Source organism: Oryx dammah, unplaced genomic scaffold, assembly GCF_014754425.2.
Source record: "Oryx dammah isolate SB20612 unplaced genomic scaffold, SCBI_Odam_1.1 HiC_scaffold_28, whole genome shotgun sequence".
Classification (NCBI taxonomy): Eukaryota; Metazoa; Chordata; class Mammalia; order Artiodactyla; family Bovidae; genus Oryx; species Oryx dammah.
In genome coordinates this window covers 13,982,953-14,006,422 of record NW_024070212.1, presented here as the reverse complement: position 1 = coordinate 14,006,422, position 23,470 = coordinate 13,982,953, and the positions used below count along the sequence as shown (strand labels likewise).

General features: G+C 58.0%; 4 protein-coding genes across 13 annotated transcripts in view; 2 read left to right on the top strand and 2 right to left on the bottom strand.

Moving 5' to 3' along the window:
* Positions 1–8,515, top strand: part of LOC120855697 (polyamine-modulated factor 1) — a 27,287-nt gene extending 18,772 nt beyond the window's left edge. The window contains exons 2-5 of the mRNA XM_040230287.1: positions 3,509–3,614; positions 4,647–4,747; positions 6,179–6,374; positions 8,013–8,515. Of these exons, the coding sequence (XP_040086221.1) occupies positions 3,509–3,614; positions 4,647–4,747; positions 6,179–6,374; positions 8,013–8,066 (457 nt within the window). The 3' untranslated portion in view covers positions 8,067–8,515. The remainder of the gene's footprint in view (positions 1–3,508; positions 3,615–4,646; positions 4,748–6,178; positions 6,375–8,012) is intronic.
* PAQR6 (progestin and adipoQ receptor family member 6) lies at positions 6,344–17,576 on the bottom strand. 9 transcript variants are annotated; one of them, XM_040230282.1, is made up of 9 exons: positions 15,927–15,997; positions 14,874–15,841; positions 14,446–14,521; positions 13,874–14,001; positions 13,536–13,741; positions 13,295–13,421; positions 12,819–12,915; positions 12,468–12,618; positions 11,173–12,148 (listed from the first exon to the last, which is right to left on the bottom strand). In XM_040230282.1, exons 3-9 carry the CDS (start codon positions 14,494–14,496, stop codon positions 11,874–11,876), a joined length of 1,035 nt encoding a protein of 344 aa, XP_040086216.1. In that variant the 5' UTR covers positions 14,497–14,521; positions 14,874–15,841; positions 15,927–15,997; the 3' UTR covers positions 11,173–11,873. The 9 variants fall into 9 exon arrangements, with proteins under 9 accessions (XP_040086214.1, XP_040086216.1, XP_040086220.1 ...); XM_040230286.1 differs by having other exon boundaries at positions 15,731–15,841; XM_040230283.1 differs by lacking the exon at positions 14,874–15,841 and having other exon boundaries at positions 15,927–17,576.
* On the top strand, positions 8,653–11,060 carry LOC120855698 (bone gamma-carboxyglutamate protein). Its single transcript, XM_040230288.1, has 4 exons — positions 8,653–10,133; positions 10,361–10,399; positions 10,599–10,668; positions 10,822–11,060. Exons 1-4 carry the CDS (start codon positions 10,070–10,072, stop codon positions 10,949–10,951), a joined length of 303 nt encoding a protein of 100 aa, XP_040086222.1. The 5' UTR covers positions 8,653–10,069; the 3' UTR covers positions 10,952–11,060.
* Positions 17,273–23,470, bottom strand: part of SMG5 (SMG5 nonsense mediated mRNA decay factor) — a 26,987-nt gene continuing 20,789 nt past the window's right edge. The window contains exons 17-22 of one of the 2 annotated variants that reach the window (XM_040230275.1): positions 21,306–21,365; positions 20,819–20,978; positions 20,338–20,428; positions 19,437–19,511; positions 18,875–19,013; positions 17,273–18,693 (exon numbers count right to left, since the gene is read on the bottom strand). In XM_040230275.1, coding sequence (XP_040086209.1) covers positions 18,610–18,693; positions 18,875–19,013; positions 19,437–19,511; positions 20,338–20,428; positions 20,819–20,978; positions 21,306–21,365 — 609 coding nt within the window. In that variant the 3' untranslated portion in view covers positions 17,273–18,609. The remainder of the gene's footprint in view (positions 18,694–18,874; positions 19,014–19,436; positions 19,512–20,337; positions 20,429–20,818; positions 20,979–21,305; positions 21,366–23,470) is intronic. The other variant, XM_040230276.1, reaches the window with a different exon arrangement.

Here is a 23,470-nt window from a genome sequence, read left to right as displayed (position 1 = left end):
ACAGGAGGGCTTGGCAGAGAGGCTGATGGAGATGCTCTGTGGAGAGGGCACCTCTGATCAAGCAGCCCAAGCCTTGGTACCCTAGGGTCCAGGGTAGGGGAGGTGGCTGGGAATGGACCGTCTGAGGCCGCACAGCCTGGGCCTCAGCTTAGTCACACTCACCTGGTCTGCAGCTTGTCTTGAGTACTGCTGTGTATTTAACACTGTTCTGGCTACCCTGGACATCCCAGTGCCATTGTGGATGGCATCCCTATCCACAGAGACATTAGAATTTACGTGAGAAGATAAAAGTTGACACTTGGCGGGAGTGGCTGTGAATGTTTTCTAAAATGCGTCATTTTTCCCATTTCTCTGTGAGTGTGTTTTTTCAGGAAATTTACAAGAGCATTCACAGTATTCCCAAGTCTGCACTGGCTCTCAAGAAAGGAATCCCTGGGGGCTGAGGGGAGAAGGAATTGCATGAAGAAGGTGGTCTGAAGATATAAGCTTCCAATTATAAGATAAATCAGTACTAGGGACGCCACACAACTTGATGGCTACAGTTATCACTGCTGTATGGTATATGTGAAAGCTGTTTAAAAAGCAGATTCTACAAGTTCTCATAACAAGGAAAATCCAGTCTTTTGTTCTTTTTTGTTTCTCTGTGTGTGCTTAGTCGCTCCATCATGTCCGACCCTTTGTGACCTCATGGACTGTAGCCCACCAGGCTCCTCTGTCTATGGGGATGCTCCAGGCAAGAAAACTGGAGTGGCTTGCCATACCATCCTCTGTGGAATCTTCCCAACCCAGGGATTGAACCCAGGTCTCCCGCATTGCAGGCGGATTCTTTATCATCTGATCCACCAGGGAAGTCCTTTTTGTTTCGGAGATGGTGTATGTTTACTTACTGTGGTAATCATTTACCAGTATATATAAGTCATTATGCTGTACACTTTAAACTTATAGGGTGCTATATATCAATTATATCTCAGTGAAACTAAAAGAAAAGAAACCACTTTCTTCCCCGCTTCCAGCCTGACTGTTCTCCCTCCACGTCCTCGGAGCATGTTTTCTGTATTGTGTGTTTGTATCAGTGTGCGTGTTTCTGGGTCCGTCACTTTCACTGATCTCGCAGACCAGGAAGGGGATGCCAGAAGAATTGAGCAGCGGCACTGGTGAGCAGAATTATCCTACCCCTGCCCTGGGCCCTGTCTGCTGCCAGCCTGGGCTGAAAGCAGATGCACCCAGCTCAGATGCGCCAGGCGAGTGGGCTGAGAGGAGGAACAGGATCTCCCGTTTCTGAGCCAGACCCATTTCAAGCCACAATTACCCGGTCTCCATTCCAGCCGCACTTTGTCAGGCGTCGTGTGTCCCTCCACATTCCTCCATGGAGCCGCAGACTGCGTGGCTCGTGGGGCCAGCGGCCAAACAACAGGATGTCTGGGGCTCTGCCGAGGGTGAAAGGACGTCTGTCATCTTTGTATTTGGTACCTTGGTTTTGCCCCCAAGGTGCACGGTTACCAAATGTGTACCCTCAAGAGGATGGGAGACGGTTGCCCGTAGCCAGAGGTGTGCTGGTAGATGCGTACAGCCAGCTCTCCAGAAATAAAGCCCTGGCTTGCGGAGTCTGCCTGCTTCCTAGGTGTAAATAAGCCCAGCAGCGTAGCATCTCTACATACAGTAGAGGAGGTTCGGGCAGCAGTGTTTCCACAGATAGGAGACCGTGGATGGAGTCGCCCTCCAGAGCAGAGGAAAGTGTGTAGAATGACTTGGACATCGTGTGTTTTGAGCAGTTAGTACCTTCGTGGGTTTTCTTAAAAAATACTTATGTATGTATTTGGCTGTGCTGGATCTTAGTTGCAGCATGCAGGGTCTAGTTCCCTGACCAGGGACCAAACCCGGACCCCCTGCATTGGGAGTGCAGAGTTTTAGCCACTAGACCGCCAGGAAAGCCCCAGTACCTTTGTTTTTAGTAAAGTCCATTATGATCTTGCATAATTTAATTTTCAGTAATTACTGTGTTTAACAACTGCCTTACAGATCTCCTGGCAATATAGCAGTTGCCTCCTGCAGCCACTGGGAGCTGGCTCCGGCACACTGCCGCGCCACTCTCTGCATCTGCCTCAGAGGGCTCTGTTCTGGTGGCAGGAATGGGCCAGGAGGCCCAGAGCCGTGAGAAAGGGAGGACCCAGCAGCTACGCCCTGGCTGCGGCGGGGCCTGCGCACTGGGCTCCAGCTACCTAAAATCCTGTTTGTCCAGAGTCCCTAGCTGGCCCAGATCGCTGAGGAATATCTGAGCCCACAGTGAAGCCTCGGGTGTGTTTCGGGACACCTCCTCAGCCACTTTTTGCAGGTCCCTTGACACTCCTTCATCAGAGAGGCCTTCACTGACCACTCCCACACCTAAAGATGATCCCCACAGGGCACTCTCTGAGCCCCTAACTCCCGGCCCTTTTCCCTCCAAGCACTCTCCACTAGTAACCGTCCCCACATTCACGTGTGAGTTTATGTACTTCCTGCCATCTCTTCCTCCACTGGACGCACCAGGGGGGCCGTGCCAGCCTCACTAACCCGGAGCACCCAGCACATAGCAGATGCTAAGTGAACACTTGTGGAGGGAAGAGCCGGAGAGAGCAGGCAGAGAGACTGGTGGAGGGCGGAGAGGAAGCAGCCATGAGAGTTCGTTTAAGTTACTTCAGTTCCTTTGTCCAAGAGGAGCCAGCCATCGGGAGTGTACTGGGCACCCTTTGACCTTTGCAGCTACAAGGAGTGTGTCAGCTGCCAGTGACAGAGCCCTGATTTTAAATGGCACAAACAATAAGAGAAATCCATTACGTCACTAACAAGAAGCCCCGAGGTAGGATGGCTCCAGCTTGATGTTTCCAGCAGCTTGATGATGTTCTGAGGCCTGGTTCTTTCCATCTTCCTGCTTCGCCTCCTTAGGGTAGAAACTCTGCTCCCAGGCCAGGCCCCCGTGGTTGCTGGGGGCTGGAACCTCACCTGGGTATAGTTAAGGCCCACAGAACGGGCATCAGCTCTTCCTGTGTGGCTCTTTTTAGGGGTAAGGAAACCTCTCCCAGCGGCCACATACCCTGTCCTAATGCAGCCCTGCAAGGGCACTGGAAGGACCAGAGATTCTCAAAGTGAGGGGCGCAGACCAGCAGCGTCAGCATCGCCTGGGAGCTTGTTCAGAATGGGGGCGGGGCAGTGGTCTGAGGCTTCGTCAGCCCTCCTGGTGATTTGGTGCTTGGTAAGGTCGAGTTTAAGTACCGTGGCTGGCCCGATTGTGACCCACCCTTCAGAGGGAGACACCTGAACTCAGCCGGGGCTCTGCTGAGAGGGAGTGGGGAGATTGGAGGGGCTGAGCCATCCTCAGTGACTGGAGCTGCAGTCACTGAGACTCTGCCCCCACTGCCGTTAGCCAGAGTCGTGAAGGAGACAAGGCCTCGAGCCCTGTGACAGGGGCAGCGCTGCCCAGGTGCCAGCTGATGACTCTGAATCCAACCTGTGCCTTCTCTCCTCCCACCAGCTTCCAGAGGTTCACTGACTATTACAAGAGCTTCTACCAGTTGCAGCCTGAGATGACCCAGCGCATCCATGACAAGTTTGTAACTCAGCTGCAGACTTCTATCCAGGTGAGTGGCAAGAATCCCCGCCGGCACTCTTGGTCCGGGTCCTGTCTTCCAGGTCATCAGCCCTCCGAGGGCAGGGACCCTGCCCTCGGCCTCCGTCTGCCCTCAGTCCCCAGGACTGTCCTCTGTGCCCAGGGGCTGCAGTGACCGCCTCCCTTCCCTCCAAATGGCGTGGGAGTCTCCAGTGTCTCCTTGTCCTGTGCTGTAATGGTGGATATAGTTGCTGTCCCGCCTGACCTTGGGAGCTCAGCGAGGGCAGGCCTGGTTCTGCTTCTCTCTGTTTCTCCAGCACCTGCTGCAAAGCCTGGCGCAGAGGAGGCGTTTAGCAAATGGTTGAATTCACGGGAACTGCATACTGGAGGGGGCACAGGAAAGGACAGGATTCCAATAACTCTCCCTGGGGAGCCTCAGTTCCATGCTGGCACCCTCCAGGATGGGCCTCGTTAAGTGTCAGAACGTGTGTGTGCTGTCAGCCGGGGGCACTCGGCATGGGGGTAACTGCAGGGGCTGCAGCCTTCAGAGATGATGGGCAGGAGGGGAGTACTGCTGCAGGCTCTTAAAAATTTTTTTTTAACTGTGCTGGGTCTTTGTTGCTGAGTGTGGGCTTTCTCTAGTTATGCAGAGTGGGAGCTACTCTCTCGTTGTGATGCTCAGGCTTCTCGCTGCAGCAGCTTCTCTTGTGGCAGAGCGCGGGCTTTGTGGCACAAAGGCTTCGAGGTTGCAGCTCATGGGCTCCAAAGTACAGGCTCAGTAGTTGTAGCACTCGGGCTTAGCTGCCCTGTGGCATGTGGGGTCTTCCTGGACTGCGGATTGAACCAGTGTGTTCTGACCCACTGGGCCACCAGGGAAGCCCGTGCAGACTCTTAAAGCGTTTTCTGTGTTGCGCTTCCATACTTACAAAGTCACGTGTGGGAGAGGTGGCATGCTTCTATGAAGACAGAATTTAAGTCAGCCAGAATTCTACCAAGTGCCGTTAGTAGTTCAGCATATGGAATTGTCTAATATCATTATAGCTCCTTCCTGTTTTCCCTCCAGGAGGAAATCTCTGAGATCAAAGCTGAGGGAAACCTGGAAGCTGTCCTGATTGCATTGGACGCGATTGTGGAAGAAAGCAAAGACCGCAAGGAGCCAGCCTGGTGAGAAGGGCGTTGCCTGCTCCCCTGGACACAGGCAGTCTCATAGGGAAAGAGGCAGCATTTCATTATCTTTAAAAAAAAATTTTTTTTATTTGGCTGTGTTGGATCTTAGTTGCGCGGCATGTGGGATCTACTTTTGTGACCCGGGATGGAACCCAGGCCTCTACTGGCCCACCCGGGAAGTCCCAGCATTTTGAAGGAGCTTTTCTGGTGGAACCACGTGCAGGAGACTGTGGGCTCACGGCCCTTGAGAGGACCCTGTGACAGGGACAGGTGGAGAGGATCAACACCAGACAGTGCCCCAGCACAGAGAGACAAACGCATAGCCCCTCTGGGGAAGGAGAGCTGGGGACAAACGCGTGTCATCCTCGGGGTTGAGGTGACTGGGAGGAGAGAATCTTCCCAGGCAGCTCGTTTCAGGACCCACGTGGCCTGTGGGAGAGAGGATAGAGGGAGGGTAGAGGGTAGTGGGGTGAGGTGGAATAGAGACGTTTGGACTCTTAGGTCGATTAGTCTGGCCCAAGCATCTGGTTTTTATTCATTTGTTCATTCAACAAATATTTTAGGAGCATTTACTATACACCCAGAACTGTTCTTCATGCCAGAGGTTTGCCAGTGACTAAGACACGAGATTCCGGGGGCAGACCCGCTGCCTGGCTGTCCTGGGCAGGAGGGGGCGGGGGCCCTGGGGACGGGAGTGCAGAGCTGAGGCCACCAAAACGGCAGTGGCCGGAGCTCCTGCCTCCATTCCCTGCCTGAGCAGACTCCTAGGTCAGGAGGAGGGAAGACTGTTTTTGTAATTTTCAGTTTAATGCTTTATGATCTTTATAACTGAAGAGAATTACCTTTTATAACTGACAAAAGATTTTTATTTTTTTTTATTTTTTTATTTTTTTGGACAAAGGATTTTTGAAGAACCTACAGTGGCTTCTATGCCCCTGCCCATCAGAACTGACCCATCTCCTCACTCTGGGCACTGAGAACCCCCTATAATCTTGCCTTCTCAGATCTGTCTTTCCTTATCTTCCCACGTTAGCCAGCTATGGCCTCTTAAGGTCTGGGCCTGCTCTCGGGCCGCTCACAGTCTGACAGCGGGAATGCCCCAGCAAGGCACATGGTCACAAGCACAGAGGAGAGTCGCCTCCAGCCCTGGAGGGGTAGAGCTGGGGAGAACGTATGTGGATGAAAGGAGGAAGGCTAGGGTGCAGACTAGTGAGAAGGGAAGAGGTGGGTTCCTGGGAGTGGAAGCTGGGGGACAGGGGTCAGCATTCCCTTCAGGAGCAGGAGCCATGCGATCGGGTTTGGGAGTGAGAGGGACCACAGGAGAGCCAGCTCAGCTTGAGGCTGAAGGTGGGCGCGCCACCTGGGCTTGGAGGAGAGGCTTCACCCCACCACCTCCTCCTCCCTGTCCCCACCCCGCGCCCCCTGCAGGCGCCCCAGTGGGATCCCGGAGAAGGACCTGCGCAGCGCCATGGCGCCCTACTTGCTGCAGCAGCGGGACGCCCTGAAGCGTCGTGTGCAGAAGCAGGAGGCCGAGAACAGGCAGCTGGCGGACGCCGTCCTGGCTGGGCGCAGGCAGCTGGAGGAGCTGCAGCTGCAGGCCCAGGCCCGGCAGCAGGCCTGGCAGGTGAGCGCCCCGGCCCGGCCCTCAGTCCCCTGTGGCAGCTGAGGAGAAAATGGGCCCTGAGAGAGCAAGTGGCGTGCCCAGGGGCGGCTTCTCCCTGTCGCGGTCAGGGTCAACACTCCATAGCCATGGCGGCTCAACTCCATGTGACCACTGCCTGGCACCTTTACAACGTGTACTTTAGAACGACTTCTAGAGTGTCAGCATACCTACAACATAGCTTCCCTGTAACAAAAGCGTGTCCCGAAAGTGGCCCAGTCGCTTGGAGCCAGGTTGGTAAACAAAGGGAAGGGCTGCTCAGGCTGGGTGGCACAGATAGCAGGTGTGGGGCAGAGTGATGAGGCGGTTTCCTTGCTGGCTCAAAGCACGGTCCCAAAGAGGGTTTCTAGTGGGGCTTGAACCGTGGCCCGCCGGTGGGTTCTGTCCAGCTGATGTCTATCATGGCCACTTGACAGCTCCCTTCCTGGGGCAAACCCTCCTGATCCTGAGCAGGAAAGGTCCCCAGATCAGTGGCTCTTGGGTTCCTTGGTCTTCTCCTCCCATGACCAGTCAAGGGAACCTGAAGGCCATGCCACAGCCTCAGCAAGGCACCGAGCCTGAGAGAGGCGGCGGCGGGAAAAGGGCTGTGTCCTGCTCTGCTTCCTCTCGTCTGCACTCCTCAGCCTCTGGCCCTGGGGGTGCACTGTCGTGCTGTGCAGTGGTCCAGGTCTGCCTGGCGGGGCCCAGGACGGGTGGCCTAGGCCCTCAGCCTGGGCTGCTCCTGGGCCGGGTTCCATGGCTCAGAGTTGTGCCTCAGGTGCTCTTAGGGCGGCCTTGCTGGGTCCTCAGGCTGCTCGGATATTGCCACTCCGTCACTATGAGGCCAAAGGTCACTTCCCTGACGGGGCTCTGGCTTCCAAATTGGCCAAATAGTGATCCCCAGAGCCCTGCCAGCTGTGGCATTTGGTGCTTCTGTCATAACAGGAAGGAGGATGCACCCTGCTCTTAGAGCCACACCTCTCCCGCCACAGGTGCAGATCCTAGCCATTGTCTGAGTGGGTCAGGTGTGCTCAGCGCTGCGTCCTGTGTGAGCCCAAGAGCCCCTTTTAGCACAGGTTCCATGTCTAGTCCAGCTGGAGGCCTTCCCCGGTGGCTCAGTGGTAAAGACTTTGCCTGCAGAGCAGGAGATGTGGGATTGATCCCTGGCTTGGGCAGATCCCCTGGAGAAGGAAATAGCAACCCACTCCTGTAGTCTTGCCTGGAGATGCCTATGGACAGAAAAGCCTGGCAGGCTAGTCCATGGGGTCGAAAAGAGTTGGATACAGCTTAGCAGCTAAACCATTAGCCCAGCTGAAAGTCCATTTAAGAAAGCGTCTCTGCTAGCAATCTCCACTGAGGTCAGAGGGTCAGGGGGACACTTTAGGGACCTTTCTGAAGGTCAGCTCTTCTCTGTGGAGGCCTCAAGCCTGCCACCCAGCCTGCCATAAACACCTGCTGAGTGGGGTGGATTTCCTAACACACCCTGCTGGGCCCATGACATGAGTCACAGACACCTTCCGTATCGTCCTGCCGGAAACTCAGGCCTGGAGTCAAGGACAGCGGAGGAAAGGGGTTTGGGTTTTCTCATCTCCCAATCTGTCTGTTCTCTCTCATTGATGTCAGGCTCTACACAGAGAACAGAAGGAGCTGTTGGCCGTGCTAAAGGAGCCTGAGTGAGGAGGAGAGGGCCAGACCCAGGAGCAGAGGGCAGTCAAGGTCAAGGGCCTGTGGTCCAGGATGCTGGGCCTGAGTGAGCTGCGTGTGAGAACAGTCCCTCAGCAGTGATGGAATCTGCTGGAGAAGGTGTCTCCATTGCTGTTGTACTTTGGGGCTCCTTGGCGTCAGAAACATACACGACGTTCAGATTCCTCCCATTTTCTCCTAACTTGAGGACTCTTGGCCAGCTCCTGCCGTGGAAGGCAGGCCCCATGCTTCCTCTCATATAGGTTTGGGCCAACCCGCCACCCTACCCCCCTGACACACACTGCCAGTTCCTGAGCCCGCCCTCGGACCTGGCTCAGGGACTCTGTTTCCAGTCTCCTGATTGCCCCCTTGCTGGCCAGCCCCAGGGGCCCTTGCCATGCTCTCCCCACATCCGCAAATAAACCTCCTCCACTACACTGTAATCTGCGAGGGTGCTGCTTCCGCCTGGGCCTCTCCCCAGACTCTCCAAGGCCAAGATTCCACCCTGGGCCAGAGTCCTGGCTCCCATTGAGGTCTTGGTTGCAGGGCTGCAAGAGGTCTTGGGGAGGGCGGGTGGGAGCTGTGTTTAACCATCATATACAAAAGGGCTGGGAAGCCCCTTGTCACCGAAACCGGGACCCTTGGGTTCCCTGAGGCCAGAACAAGCCTCCGCAGGGTGTCACTGTGTCCAAGCCAGCCCACCATTCTCTTCCCCTTGGGTTGCTTCTGAGAGAGGCTCTGTGGTGGGCCTCCTCTGTGGTTGCATTGGTGGGCCCTCCAGAGGGCTGGGACTTTGTCCTCTGGCTCCTCACGCCCCCTCTTCCCCAGCCAGGGCCACAGGGCATCAGGAGAGACTTGGCCAAAGGTGGGGTGGGTGCCTGCTCCAGACCAGAGGGTGAGGGGTATGGGCGAGAGCTTCACCCTCACTGTGGACAGAGGCCTGATTGGTCTGTCTGGGAACTCCAGGGACACTTGGGAGATGTCAGGGTGGCCCCTCTTCACAGATGCCAACCCCTAAGTTGAGCCCAGTGGCTCCTCTCCCGTGGAGGTATCCAAACACCCAGCCACAGGTTGGGGTGGGCGGGCAGTGCTGTGTCTGCCAGGCCTCCACTCGGTGAGCGGGGGTGGGTGAGCACACCCCTCTTCTCCAGCCTGAGCTGAGGCAGAAGTTCGAGATGGATATTCTGTCCCTTGGAGGACAGGTCCCCAGGGTTGGCACTGGGGAGGCTGTGAGGGCAGGAAGAGGATGGGGTGGTCAGGAGCCCAGGGGTGCTCTCCATCTTCCTGCCCCACGCAGACCCTGGGTCCCCACCTGTGAGGGGCACGGGGAAGGAGGTCTTCAGCTTGGGGCCCACCTGGCCAGCGGCAGACCAAAGAGCTGCCCCAACCCCTTCCCCTGTCCTGATGCCCAGGGCCTGCCCAGGGCCGAGCCGCCCCGCTCTCGAGGCCTCTCTAGGACAGGGCTCATCGGGGCGAATGAGGGCATCTGTTGGCAGGCCCGCCCTCCCTGGGGTTTGGCTCCTGCCCACAGGGCCAACGGTGGAAATCACAGTCTGAGAGGCCGCAGCCCAACTCCGCGCAATTCTATTTTAGACCCCCGGCCCCCCTTCCTCTAGGCTTCCCATCCTCCCCTCCCAGCCTGCCCCACTGATGGCCCTAACTGAGGCTGGGGCTCAGAGGGAGAGTAGGGGCTGGGGGACCTGGAGCGACCCCGCGGGGAGGAGCTGGGGACCTTCTCTGGAGGCTGGCAGTCTCAGATTGAGGCGAACCCTCCTCCATCACTCCGGGGGCCTGCCCAGGGAGCCACAGCTCCAACCACAACCTCCTTTGGGGTTTGGCTGACAGAGCTGAGGCGGATGAGCCCCAAGCAGCCCTGGCAGACTCCCCCGTGACCCGCCCACACCCCTGCCTCTGGGGCACAGCCCAGAGAGTATAAAACGGCACTGGAGGCCAGGAGAAGCAGACTGGCCGAGTCCGCGCAGCTGCTGACAGACACCATGAGAGCCCCCGCGCTCCTCGCCCTGCTGGGCCTGGCCACGCTCTGCCTTGCTGGCCAGGCAGGTGAGCGCCCCGCCCCCGCCCCAGATCAGTGCCACGGCCTCCCCTCTCCTCACCCCCTCCACTGGCAGTCCCTGCGACAGCCCAGCCAGCTTTCTGTAGTCCCAATCCATTTGCCCCCTTCTCTCCTTGTGGAGGAAAAGGAGGGAAGAGCAGGCTGCCAGAAGCAGGGGAGGGTGGGGAGGGCCCTAGGGATGGGCAGGGGTGAACTGGGCTCCTTTTCTTTGCAGATGCAAAGCCTGGTGATGCAGAGTCGGGCAAAGGCGCAGGTATGAAGTGGGCTGGGCGGGGGCTATGCCCCGTATCCCCAAGGGTGCTGCCCACTCCCAGCACCCATTCTTACCCAGTCCCCTCAGTCCCATTCTCCCCTCCTGCTCCCTCCCATCTGGCTCTCAGGAATGCCAGCCTGCTCCTCACTGTATCCACCCAAACTGGGAGCCACCTGACCCCTGCCCCTGTGCTCCACAGCCTTTGTGTCCAAGCAGGAGGGCAGCGAGGTGGTGAAGAGACCCAGGCGCTACCTGGATCCCTGGCTGGGGTGAGAGGAGGGGAGGCACTGGGCCAAGGCCCTGCACCTGCAGGATGGGCTGGGAGGAGCGGCCGCTGTGGGGGCCCCTGGAGCCCCAAGTGCCATGGGAGGAGGGGCGGGCACTTTGCATGGAGGCTGATGGCCAGTGTGGTGGGTTCTCAGAGCCCCAGCCCCCTACCCAGATCCGCTGGAGCCCAAGAGGGAGGTGTGTGAGCTCAACCCTGACTGTGATGAGCTAGCTGACCACATCGGCTTCCAGGAGGCCTATCGGCGCTTCTACGGCCCAGTCTAGAGCTCGCAGCCCTGCTGACCTGGCTGGCAGCCCCCAGCTCTGGCTTCTCTCCAGGACCCCTCCCCTCCCCATCATCCCTGCTGCTCTAGAATAAACTCCAGAAGAGGAACTGGGGCTGTGATTTTTTGTCCATCTGTGGAGTGTGAGGAGGAGGCATTGGGACGATGGGGAGTGGAGCCAGAGGTTTTACCTTTTTCAGTCCCAGAAAGTGTTTCCCAAAATCTGTTGTTGATTTATTTATTTATCCCTGCCTGATTCCAGAAGCATTGAAGGTAGCTTCCTAAAGTCTAGCTAGGGTTCTCCTCTCTAGCCCAGCACCCTCCCCCCACCACAACCCACTGCCCCATCCATGACACACCCAAACAGACCAGATCCCAAAGGCCTGGATACGGAGTCCACGGTTGTGACCAGGACAGATGCCCTCATGGCCACAGGCCAAGAACTGCCGGCGGCCAGTGCTGCCTGGTTTGGGGGTAGGGCACTAGCGGGCCTCCCAGCCGGGTTAACAAGCATTCAGGGTGGGCCTGGGTTAGCCATGTTAGTTCTTCCCTGGGCTGCGCAGAAATTCCAGGAGCACCAGAAATGGGACCAGATAAAAGGACCCAGTGCCTCCCACCCCAGCCTTCGATGGCAGGTGGGGCAGCTCCAGCCTGGACACATGCATCTCCCCTCTCAGACCCTCAGCACTTCCCAACCCCATCAAGAGCCCCCTCCTTGAGCGTCCTGCTCTCTCCCAGCCTCCCAGGCCCTCTCCTTGCCTGTCTTCCCAGTTCCCTTCTCAGCTCCACGCTCTGTCCTCAGTCTCTCTTGCTTCCAGGCTCAGACGTGCTCCCATCTGATCAGGCCTGGGTCTGGGCTCCTCCCCTATATGAGGGCCTGCCTGGACTCTGCCTCTTTCCAGGGCAGACTCAGAGATGGGACCTCATTGCAGTTTGGCCTTTGTACCCCGCTCCAGTGAGCTACCTTGCAGCAGGGGGCATGTACTGGGGGCCCGAAATAGGGAAGCTGTGAAAGCGGCAATGATGAGCAAGTTCCCGGCCACTGCCAAGCCCAGAATGGCCACCATGCCTGCCAGGCCTAGGGGCGGTTCCTGCGTGGCCAGCCAGGCTCGGCGAGATCCCATATCAGTCAGCACCGCCTCCAGCTGGAAGTGCGTGCCCAGCACTGCACAGATGTGGAATAGCTGGTGGCTGTGGCCTGTGGGGAGGGTGGGCAGGTGAGGACACATAGCCCATCCCCAGGGCTGCCCCAATTCGTCCCGTGATCCATGGCGAGCATCCCGTCATCTGGGCCTGCTACTCCCCTAAAACTGGGAATAAGAAACCCAGGGTTTCTTAAGGTTCCCAGAGTTATCAGCAACTACGAGTGAGCTGCAGTTCACAGAGCCCCTGGCATACGTGCTGCTGGTTTTGCTGTTAACCTGAGGGCCCTGCCAGGAACACTCTGCTCAGTTCACTCAGGGCTCTGGGAGCTGTCACCCTGACCCCACCCGGGGCCAGGCCAGGTCTGTGCTCACCGATGTAATCAAAGCGTCCTGGTGCCAGCCGCTCAGGCAAATGAGAGGCGAAGAGGAAGCCAGTGAGCAGCGCACAGCAGAGGTGGTAGCCGTGGCTGGTGCTCAGCGCCTCCTGACCACAGCTGTGGCCCCTGCCCCAGCACAGTCCCAGCTGGCAAAGGAAAAGCAGGGTTGGTGGGGAGGAGCTTTGGGTCTGGACATCATGTGTCTGGGATCTGGTGAGGATTGGGGGGTGCACAATCCTCTGGACTGGATGCTGGGCTAGGAGGGTGGGTGGCAGGGCTGGGGTCAGGGCTCGAGAGGGTGGGACTGGGCACTGTGAGGGTCAGGACAGGAAAGCAGCAGCCTTACCCGATAGAAAAGTGGGAGGTTGTCGAACAGAAAGGGATAGACGAAGGCGGCCGAGCGGAGGATCTTACTGAGCCCAGGGCTTTCTAGCTCTGGGAACCTGGGAGGCAAGAGGGAAAGGCTGGTCACCATCACTATGCTGGGATGGGGGTGAGAAGAGGGCAGGGGACCTTTGGCCACCATGGAATGTTTAGTGGCTTCGAAAGCCCTTAGGCCACATAACTCCTCTGTAAGTGACAACAGCTGTAAAACGGGGATAGACACGTGACGCTTAGGTCCCTGAGGGAGAGACAGAGCCGGGGTGGTGCGGGGGCGCAGGCTCTGGGCACACTAAGTCCTCGATAAACAGCCCCACAGCCACTAGTTTTGTTCAGGAGCGGTGGGGCGCAGGCACACCCAGCGGTCCCGGGTGCCCAAGTGTCTGTGGGTGCCCTGTTCTGTCCCTCCACCTTCCCCTTCACCACTGGCCAGGAACCCACCGGGAGTAGCAGGCGAGGCCGGTGCACAGGAAGGAGTTGAGTGCGGCGGCGGGCACAAAGAGCTGGTGCAGGTGGCTGTGCAGCCAGGAGGCCGGCATGGAGTAGGCGGCATAGGGGAAGGCGCAGCCTGGGGGCGGGGCGGGGCGGGGTGGGAGCTGAGGCCCCGCCCCAGGACCCTCGCGCCGCACCCCCGCCCTGCCTGAAACTCCCCTCCCCCTGCCCGCCGCCGCCGGGGGCTCACCCAGGCTGTAGAGGCTGAGCGCACCGTAGTCCAGGAAGTAGCAGATGTGACGCACGCGGGGCGACATGGAGCTGAAGGTGTGCGCGCAGCACGATGCAAACGGGTAGAGGCAGGCGGGCAGCAGGAAGACAAGCAGTGGCCAGTGGTAGGGCTCCGACCGGAAGCCCAGGCCTCCCGCCAGCGCCAGGAGGCGCCACAGGAAGTACCTGCGGCGGGCACGTGCTCAGGCCACCGGAGTCCCGGCGACTCCCACTGCAGCCCGTGGGCCCAGGCAGTCCTGGCCCGCCTGAGTACCCCCTTGAGCTCGAGGCCCAAGCCTGGGACAGAGCTTCCCTCACCAGGTGGGCAGGAAGTGAGTCCAGATGTTGACTGTCTCGTTGGTCATCTGGAAAGAGCTGAGGACACAGTCCAAGGCCGAGCTGGTGGGGCGGCGGTAGCCAGACATGATACCATCTTCCCAGAACACCTAGGGTAGTGGGTGGGGCGGGGTGGGGGGAGAAGAGGGGAGTCACTGTGCTCCACCCTTTCTCTCCAAGAGAGATCTGTGGAAGGAGGGTTGAAGGGAATGGTCTGGAGATCACCATGGTGCCAAAGCCAGACTGAATCCAACCCCATCTCAGCACAGGTTCCAGTACCCAGAGAGCAGGTGAGGAACAGAAGAGGCAGAGGAAGGGGACAAGGTGGGGTTGGGAGTCGGTGGACACATGGCCTCCGAGGCTCGGGACTCCAGATAAAGCAGTGTTCTGGGCTCCAGGAAGCAGGTCACAAACCCTGCTCCTTAGAGAACAGGAGCCCCACATCAAAATGACAGGGATAAGAGGTAGCCTGTAGCAAAGATTTCTGCACTTGCAAAGAGAAGCACCTCCACCCAGCCAGCACCCTGGGAAGTAGGAGCTGGTGAATCCCTCACCCTGGGGACCTGGTGGACTCGAAGGAGTTGGGGCAGCTTGAGACTGAGCATGGTGGCCCGGCACCTCCACGTTGACCTGGAGACAAAGGGCAGAGGGAAATTAGGTATCTGCCCCCATCCATGGGTCCCTTTTCACCCAGGCCCAGGCTGGACCCCATCCCTGAGTCCCAGGGTGGGCTGTGTACAGGCATGCGTGCCGTGGTAGCTGGCCACCAAGCTGCTTCCTTCAGGCCTGGGGAGGCTCTCCCATCTTCCCCGGTGGTCATAACCCCAGGCCCTCCTCAGCCTAACCTGGGGCCATTCAGTTCCCCCATGAAGGGGGACTGATCCATCAAGCAGTGGAGTGGCCTCCTCAGCCAGAAGGCTGCCTCAGGAACCCTGGATCCAAGTCTCTAACCCCAAATTTCTGTCTCAGAACCCTGACTTACAGAGGACAGCACAGAGAGAGCCCAGGCACACCACCACCGGCGCCGCCGCTGCTGCCAGAAAGCCCCTTGGCCCCCAGTGCCTAGGCTGACCACAGAAAACTCAGGGAGCTTAGGAAGAATTCTGGGAGAGACCAGATGCCCACTGGTGGGGCAAGGAATTGGGGGAAGCCTAGCTCTTCGACGACTACACTCACACCCCCGGGGGTGTTCCGGTCCCTGTCCCTCCTGAGCCCCGCGCCCTTCAGCCTCAGACCTGTGTGCTGCCTCCGGGTGGCCGCGGCTCTACTGCCCCGCCCGCCTCCCAGGCCGCCTCTCCCAGGCACATTCCTTGGCACAAGTGGAGGGGTTGGGCCACCAGGGTGGGAGGAGGGAAAACAGGACACCCCGCCCATCTCTCCAGGCCAAAACTTTCCAGCCCAGACCCACCCCTCTTCCTGCCGCTGCTGCTTTGCCGACTCTGTTTGTGCCTCACACACTCCAGGCCTTACACAGCCAGCCTGAACCCGAAGCCTCTGCCCTTGAGCTGGATGCTGGGGACCCTGCTGGACACAAGGCAGATCTGGTCCCTAGTCTGCACCCCAGCTGAGCTTTAAGGTAGATGACCCTGGGAATTCCGGGGCCACCCAGCGATTAGACTTCTCTGGTGGGCTACAGTCCCTGGGGCCACAAAGAGTTGGGCACAACTGAAGTGACCTAGCATGCCGGTTATCAGGACGCCGTGTTTTCACTGCCGAGGGCCTGGGTTCCATCCTTGGTCCAGGAACTAAGACCCCACAAACTTCGGAACACACCCAAGAAACTACCCGAGATAGATGACCGACCCCTCCCAAGAGGGGGATGCGGGTGTCCTGACCTACCCTGAGTGCACCCCAGCTACTTCGGGGAGGGGTGGACCAGGACGATGCTGGGGTCTACCTCCCCTCAGGGTGCTCCCCTCAGCACTAGGGTCAGGTCTCTGGAGTAGTCAGCTGTAGCCAAGAAATGGAGGGGGGGAGCGGCGGGTGCAGCTGGAGCAGGTGCGTTGCCTCTAGTCCCCCAGATGACCTTCCTTACCCAGAGCTTGATGGGTGCTCCTAAGAGGGTCGGCAGGCCCCGGGCTCCACGGGCGGAGTCCCTGGCTCTTGCCAGCCGGGCCAACGGGAGGGAGAGGAGCGGCAGGCAGGCGGGCCAGGCCTGGGCGGGGTGTGGGAGACAAAGGGAGCGGGGCAACAATCCTAGCCTTGTCCAGCCTTCAGGGAGCAGCGCAGGGTGGCCCAGCCCCATTAGCAGGCAGCTCACTCGGCCTCCAGCACACAGCCAGCCCCTGCAGCTTGACCCCACCCCACTGAGAGCAGACTGGCCGGAAGAGGCCCAGGCCCTAGCCAGGAGGCAGCCAGGCCGGTATGGAGGGACCCCTCAGCACGGGCTGCCCCAGGGCTCCAGGGTTCCAGGCTCTCCCAGCAGCTGAAGATGGGGGACTCTGCCTTAGGCTAGGCAGAGGAATTCCAACCCCAGCTTTGGATTTTCCAAAATCACTTCTCATTGTGCTTTGCTGCCTTAGTGCCTGGTGCTGGACAGAATTCAGAGCAAATGCTTTTGGTAAACGTTGGTTTAAACCACGAGGGGTTCACCAAGCTTCTCCACTCCCTAGGCGCACGAGAGGTGTGTCAATCCTAGTGAAGGGACAGATGATGAAGACTCAAGAAGCTGATTTCAAGATTCACCCCGATCTCTCCTGAGGCTTCTCCTTGATTCAGAGGACCCAGCTGAAGACCGCCAACCACCCCAGGCCATCACCTTCAAAACAGTTAACCCTTGAACATGCGTGTGAACTGCATTTATAAACAATTTTTCACTAAATATGTACTCAGTGCAACATGGTCCATGTTTGAATCACAGATGTGAAACTGAATACAGAAAGCCAACTGGATAGCCACGTGCAAATGTCTGACTGTATGGGGGTCAGTGCCCTAACACCGTGTGTTGTTCTCGGGCATCTGTATAGCCTTCACCTGTCAGCCCTGGTCTTCCCTGCTGGCTCGGCAGTAAAGAATCTGCCTCCAATGCAGGAGACCTGGGTTTGATCCCTAGGTCAGGAAGGTCCCCTGGAGTAGGAAATGGCAATCCACTCCAGTATTCTTGCCTACAGAACTCCATGGATAGGCTACAGTCCATGAAGTCACAAGTGGACACGACTGAGCGACCAACAGGTCACCCTTGTGAAGGCACCAGTTCAGCACAGTCAATGAACTTCACAGCTGTCAAAAGTTTCTGGAGTTGCTTCTGGAGTTTGTGTTTCAACTGCTGGTTTCTTGCTTCAACTGGGCCACATCATAGAAACCTTTCCAAACTGCCATTTCAGCCTGTAATTTTTCCCATGTCCCAGTAAAACTGTACAGAAAGGCACCGGGAGGCAGGGAGGGCTTCAGGGGGTCTTTATTAAGTGATGCTTTAGTCTCAAGTCTCTGCCAGGGACTGGAAGTGGGAGTGACCCCACTCCCCCTAGGCTGTCCCAGACTTGTCTTCTTAAGGATGCAGGAAGCCTGCTGTCCCCTGAGAACAGCCTGGGAAGCTGGGCTAGTGCTGGGGTGGGGAACAGCAGAGCTGAGACCCCCCCACCCTCAACCCCCAGCCCACGCTACATGTGCAGCCCGAGGTGGGAGGGGCCGAGGCAATCCTGGCCAAAGCCTCCCTCACGCAGCCCCGCTCTTGTGGCTCCACTCACAGCCCTGAGCTATTCATGATCTCTGCTCTCACATTCACCTTGGCACTCCAAAACCTAGCCCCACGCTTGGCTCCCCCAGGCCTTCAGTCCTGGGGAAGGACAGAAGTAGGGAACCATGTTAGGGCAGAGGGCACCCAGCCAGGCAACTTCAAGGGGCCTCTCCTTTCTGCTGCCCATCTGAGTTCAGGCCCCTCCCTCAATAGTAAGGGGGGTGGTGGCCTCAAACTTCGCCCCCCTCTCCTCTTACTGGCGCCCCACTCTGTCCCAGCCCAGAGCACAACGTGCAGTGACCGGGGGCTGGTGGGCACAGGAGCCCTCCCTGGCACACAGGCCAGACTGCCTGCAGCTGCTGCGGGCCTGCTCCCTGCACTGGAAGCTAGAAGAGGGGAGACAGGGAACAAGTGGGGCAACGGTGTGCAGCCCCCGCAACAGGAGGGGATCCAAGCCCTGCCCTGCTGTCGGTGCCAGCAGCCCCAGGCCCCTCTTCCTTATGAGTCCCCAGGGCTCCAGAGCTACCCGTCCCTGCAAAGGGGGATGAGAGGGGCGGGTGGTCCTTGAGGAGAGGAAGGGTCTGCAGAGAACCACCCAGACACCCGGTGTTACCCAACTCTGCCCCAGGCCCCGAGGGCCCCAACTCCTGGCACCACCCACCCTGCGTCTTGGGTGAGGAAGGGCCCCTTCTGCTGTCCCTTCTCAGAGGTCCAGGAACCACTCCAATGAAACAGACACCGCACCTGCCACCTGCCCCTGGGGAAAGCAGGGGGCTGAGGCAGGAAGGCTGGCTAGGGGCCCACAGGCCTCTCCTGCTCCAAGCACTTTCCTTGCTTTCCTGACATCGTCTTGGCAACAGGGGGACCCCGCCCTCCCAGCTGGCTCCTGGGCCCTCCCTGCAGCCCGTGTGCAGCTGGGCTTCCTTCCTGTGTGCGTGCGTGAGTCTGCGTGTGGTGGGGTGACTACAGGTGGTGGTCCTGGCTGCCAGGGAGGGCAGGAGAGATCTGGAGTCAGCCCCGCTGCAGGGCCTGGGGCTCAGTTTCAGCCAATCTCCTTCCACTGCTTGTAGAAGTCCAGAACATTCTTGATGTCCACACTGGCATGTGCAGCGGCCTGCAAGGCTGCCTGTGGAATTGGGGGAAGGACAGATGGAGGAGGGCCTGACCTCCTAAATTATGGGACAAGTCGTTGAGGGGCTGGGGAAGGGGTGGTAGAAGAGGAAAAGGACAGCTGTCTGGTCTGAGGGAGTTGACTCCACTACCTGTTTCCCATTCCGCTCTTCCCTGAACATCACCCCATGACCCACCTGCATAGGGCCTGACAGCGTGCTAGGGTTGTCCAGTGGAAGGCCTGTGATGATGGTCACCATGCCGCTCGGGTCCTCCTCACCTGCCCCCTGGGCCAGAGTCAGCTGTTTGCAGCTGTCCAGGATCTTATAGAGTGTCCTGGAGCGGGGAGGGGAGGGGGAAGGAGGGCCAAGTCCCAGCATTAGCACAACCTGAATACCAGATCCCCAGGGCAGAGGGGAAGCTGGGATGATGGGGAGGGGCCCAGGAGACAGCAAGAGCTACCAGGCAGCTCGGAGCAGTGGGCTCTGGGAGCCGGCCTGGAGGATGAGCTCCAGGAGCCGGGCAAAGAGCCGGTGCGGGAGGCCCCGCACCCAAGGGCCTCAGGGCCACAGGGGCCCCAGAGCTGGGGTGGCTTCTCACTCCCTCTAGGGTGAGACCCACAGAGGCGCCTGGCCCCAGGCTGGGCCTGCTGCCTGTGACTGGAGTCTCCGGCCCTCTCTCTCTCTCCTGGGGCATGCCCACAGAAGAGCAGGGCAGGCAGCGTATCTGGGGTTCCAGGGGTGCAGACAGAAATGTTACCAGGCATCGGCATCCTGCCTCTTCAGCTTATGCCGCTCGAAGCTCTTCCCTGCCTCTCTCTGGCAGCGAATGTACCTGCAGGGAGACGGGAGAGTGGCAGGGGTAGGGGCAGGGGTTGGGGGGTGCCCAGCTCACACAAAGTGGGCCCTTGTGGCACAGAGACCCCGTGTCACGGGAGGGAAAGGGGCGTCTCCCATGTCGCAGGTCCGTCTGGAGCCATTCTAAGTGGCTCCCCAGCTGCTGAGCCCTGCTTGTTCCTCCTCCTGATAACATCACTTCTTTGGTTCCTCCCTGGGGAGAAGCTGGGTGGGGAGAAGCAGCGGATGCTTTTCAAGTCAGTGCTTCTGGAGACAAGGTCCAAACAAGAGGGCTTTGTGTGGCTTCCTGGCCAGGCAAGGGCAGATGCAGAGGAGGGTGGGCCAGCCAGCAGAGAGCGGGGAGCTTTCTCCCTCCTCCCAACACCCAGTGCCTAGTCCTCTTCTGGCCCCAAAGGCAGAAGGGCAGGCCTGTGCTGGGCTGAGCACCTACATGCTGCCACCCCACCCCCCTGAACCGTGGGAAGCCCCTGGTCAACCTGATCACCTAAAGCAGGAGAGACTCCTGCAAAAGCGCCCAAGGCTTGAGTTGGGGGCTTGCTCCCCTCTCCCCACTGACACTGATCCCATGTTTGCCCCAGAGGCAGATGGACAGCAGGCCAGTGCTCCCCAACAGGGCTCCTGGCTCCTCCAATCATTGTTCATTTCAGCACCTAACCCCCGACTAATAATTACATCCTCAGCCTCTTTCCCCAGGCCGTGAGCCAACTGTGAGCAGGGACCACGAGCGTGTGTCTTACACAAGGAACACGCAGGCATCTGTGCTGACCTGGGCTCAGGACAGGTCCAGCCAGGCCTACACTCACCTGTTCCCTTTTTTAAACTCTGCCTCCAGATATCGGATCCCATCCCGGGCCCCTGGGTGTTCCTTCTTCAGCAAATCCAGGCCATCGATCACTGGCGGACATGGTGAGGGTGGGGGAAGGACAAAACAGATGAGCTCCGGCTGCTGTGACGTGGGCTCTGCAGAAGCACCCACACTCGCTCCAGGACACACTGCAGCCCCCAGGAGCCCTGAAGGTCTGACTGGCCTTCTGCCAACAATGCACTTGGCAACTTACCAACTGCTTTCCCTCACATTTTCTCACCTGCTTCTCCCAACCTCCTTGTGAGTCAGGGTTTGACAGAGATGGTCATGCCCTCTTCTCAGATGACATGACCGAAGTTGAGAGAGGTGGCTGGACTTGACCGAGGCCACTGTGTGTGAACTGGGCCCAAGTAAGGGTCTCTCGACCCCCAGCCAGATTCTCTTTCAGCCATGTGCCCCGACCTCTCCAAGACACTCACCTGTCCTTGGGATGATGACGATGAAGCGGCCACTGGTGGCCAGCTGGCGGATGACAGGGAGGTGGTGGCAGAGGGCCTGGGTGTCGGGAACGAGGTAGGGAGACATTGCTGACTGTGCCTTGGGCTGCTGCAGGCTCCCTTCCAGCTGAGAGACCTCGAGCTGTTGAGAGAAGGCAGGGTCGGGGTGGGGGTGCTGCGTGTGGGCAGAATGCTTCTCAAGGTGGCTCTTATGGGACTCCTCCTGCTGCCATTTCTATGAATGGCTTCAGAGGAAACGCAGACAGGAACAAGGGTTAAGAGGAAGAGAAGGAAAAGAGAAGTGAAGGCGGAATGGGAGCACAAAGGCTCAGTGACAAGTCAGCAGTGGAGGGCAGTCTATGAGGCTGTGAGGGTAGTCAGGGCCAGATGGAGGCCCACAGCGGGCGGAGCGGGGGCTTCAGGCGGCAACAGATCAGGACAGAAGCAGTGCTGGGCCCTGGCTTCCTACCTGAAGTCGTAGCTGGGCCATGTCTCTCATCAGCCTGTTCCGCCGAGCTTCCTCCTGTGCCTACAAAGGGGAAAAAGAAACAGGTGTTAAGCTTGGGACAAGGCACTGGGAGAATATTCCTTTCTCCAGTGATCAAGAACTCCAACAGGGATTGGGTCTGAAACAGGTACAGCCTTATATAAGTCAACTCTCTATCGCTCCCACTAAGTGAGGGGAAGGTAGGCGTGGGAGCCAAAATGCCATTCTGGTGCACTCTGAACACCTCCCAAGGGGAAAAGGTGGGGCCAGCACCTGTCTGGTCTCACCTCTGCCCGCCTCATCTGCCCCTCCTCCCAGGGAACACCGTCCATTCCAGGGAACACGCAACCCTTCACTTTCTGTCGCCATCCACTTGCAAACTTCTTCCAAAATCGCCCAGACCTCACCACTCCTGAGTTCGAGATGTATATACCCAACTGCCTACTCAACAGCCCAATCTGCTTCTCCAAAGCTGCTTCTAATCCTCCCATGTTCCCCAGCTTGCTAAATAAACCACCATCTGTCAAGTCAGAAAGCTAACCAGCTTCAACTTTTTCCTCTCTCTTAGCCCCAGAAGTTATCAGCCTCCCAGTCCTGTCGACTGTACCTCCTTAAAAAAAAAAAAGAAAAGTCACTCACATCCCTTTGCATCCTTCTATTTTCAAAGCACAACCCTGGCCTAAGCCAGTACCCCCCACCTTGACTATTAAAACCACCTTCTTTCTGCTTTCTGCCTCCAACCCATTTTTTCTGCTGACAACCAAGGAAATCTTTCAAAAACCATCTGTGGTCCACCATGGCCCTGACTAAAAGCCCTGTGATGGTCTTCCTTTGTCTTCTAGATGAATATGGTCTAAAGATGAAATTAAGAATGGGGACTTATTCTGGAAGACATGGGGAACCACTAAAGACTCTTTAATGAACAAACTGGCATCATCAGAGTGAGGATTTAAAATAGTAACCTGGGATGTAAGCCTCCTCCTGATCATGAGAAGATGCCAGACAAAGCCACGTGAGGGTCACTCCACAGAGCAGCTGACCAGTACTCTTTAGACGTATCAAGATCATCAAAAGACAAAGAAAGACTGAGGAGACATTAATAATCAAATGTAATGTGGGATCCTCAAGGGGAAAAAAAAAGATTTGTAGGAAAACTAGTGAAATCTGAATAAAGCTTGTAGTTGATAGTGCTGCACCAATCCTAATTTCTTAGTGTTGGTAATTATACCATCAGTAGGAAGTGTCTACCTCTCACCCCTCCAGAGTGTCCCCTTGAGAAATGCCGGTAGAGAAGGAAAGAAGGGAGGCAGGAGACCAGGCGATGGGGAACGAGGGATTCCCTAACCCAAGCAGACACTAGAGCCTGGAGAGCAGGAGCAGCGGCCCCCCGGCCTGTGGAGACGCTGAGCTCCCAGAGCCGCTCAGAACAAGGACAGGAGCCAGGTCTTCGGATTCCAGGGCCCTGGCTCAGTCGCCCATACCTCCCTCTGACATTCTGTGCTTCCTTGCCTATAAATGAGGATGCAAGCACCTGAGATGTCACACGCAAGGCAGCGCTGCACATGGAAGACTCGATAAATGATGGGAGGTGGCAATATAACAAGGAGCGCGCTGCTGCCACCCCCGGGGGCTGAGCCCCTCCGGGTGGAAACCCTGCCTCGGGCGGAGCAGGATGCAGTCCCAGCAGGCAGTGTGGCCTGGCTCCAGAGTGGCCTGTGGTGTCCAGCAGCAGAGGGGCTCTCAAGTATGCCCCGCCCCCCAGGAGGAGTCTTCAGGAGTTCTAGGCCAAAGGAAATGCCTGCAAAACACTCTACATTTTCTGAGCTGTGTAACTTCCCCATAATTATTTTTGTAACCCCCCTTGTTTCCCCCTATGGAATAGGAATAAAAGTCTTAACACAAAAGGTTAGTTTTTAACAAAATGTGCTTGCTTTTAACACAGCAAGGAAGGGAGTTTCTGGGGAGCCAGTGCTCCTTGCCATCTGCAGGAAGGAGGTGCTCAGAGGCGGGGGAGCCTGTGGTTGGAGAAAGGAAGAAAATGGGGGAGGAGACTGGCTTGAGGTGAGGAAGAACTCCTGGGCTCGCCAAGACACACGGGCTGTGTTTGCTGCGCCAGACACCACCCCAAATGTGCCGGTGCCACTGAG

Bases quoted from the DNA above. Each gene is read 5' to 3' on its own strand.
- LOC120855698 (XM_040230288.1), top strand. From the start codon at position 10,070: ATGAGAGCCCCCGCGCTCCTCGCCCTGCTGGGCCTGGCCACGCTCTGC. The intron at 10,400-10,598 runs GTATGAAGTGGG...TGTGCTCCACAG, and splicing joins AGAGTCGGGCAAAGGCGCAG to CCTTTGTGTCCAAGCAGGAG. The intron at 10,669-10,821 runs GTGAGAGGAGGG...GTGGGTTCTCAG, and splicing joins TACCTGGATCCCTGGCTGGG to AGCCCCAGCCCCCTACCCAG.
- PAQR6 (XM_040230277.1), bottom strand. From the start codon at position 16,136: ATGGGGCTGGGCCACCCTGCGCTGCTCCCTGAAGGCTGGACAAGGCTA. The intron at 14,002-14,445 runs GTGAGGGATTCA...CCACTACCCTAG, and splicing joins GAGTCCACCAGGTCCCCAGG to GTGTTCTGGGAAGATGGTAT. The intron at 12,149-12,467 runs GTGAGCACAGAC...CCCTCCCCACAG, and splicing joins AGGACGCTTTGATTACATCG to GCCACAGCCACCAGCTATTC.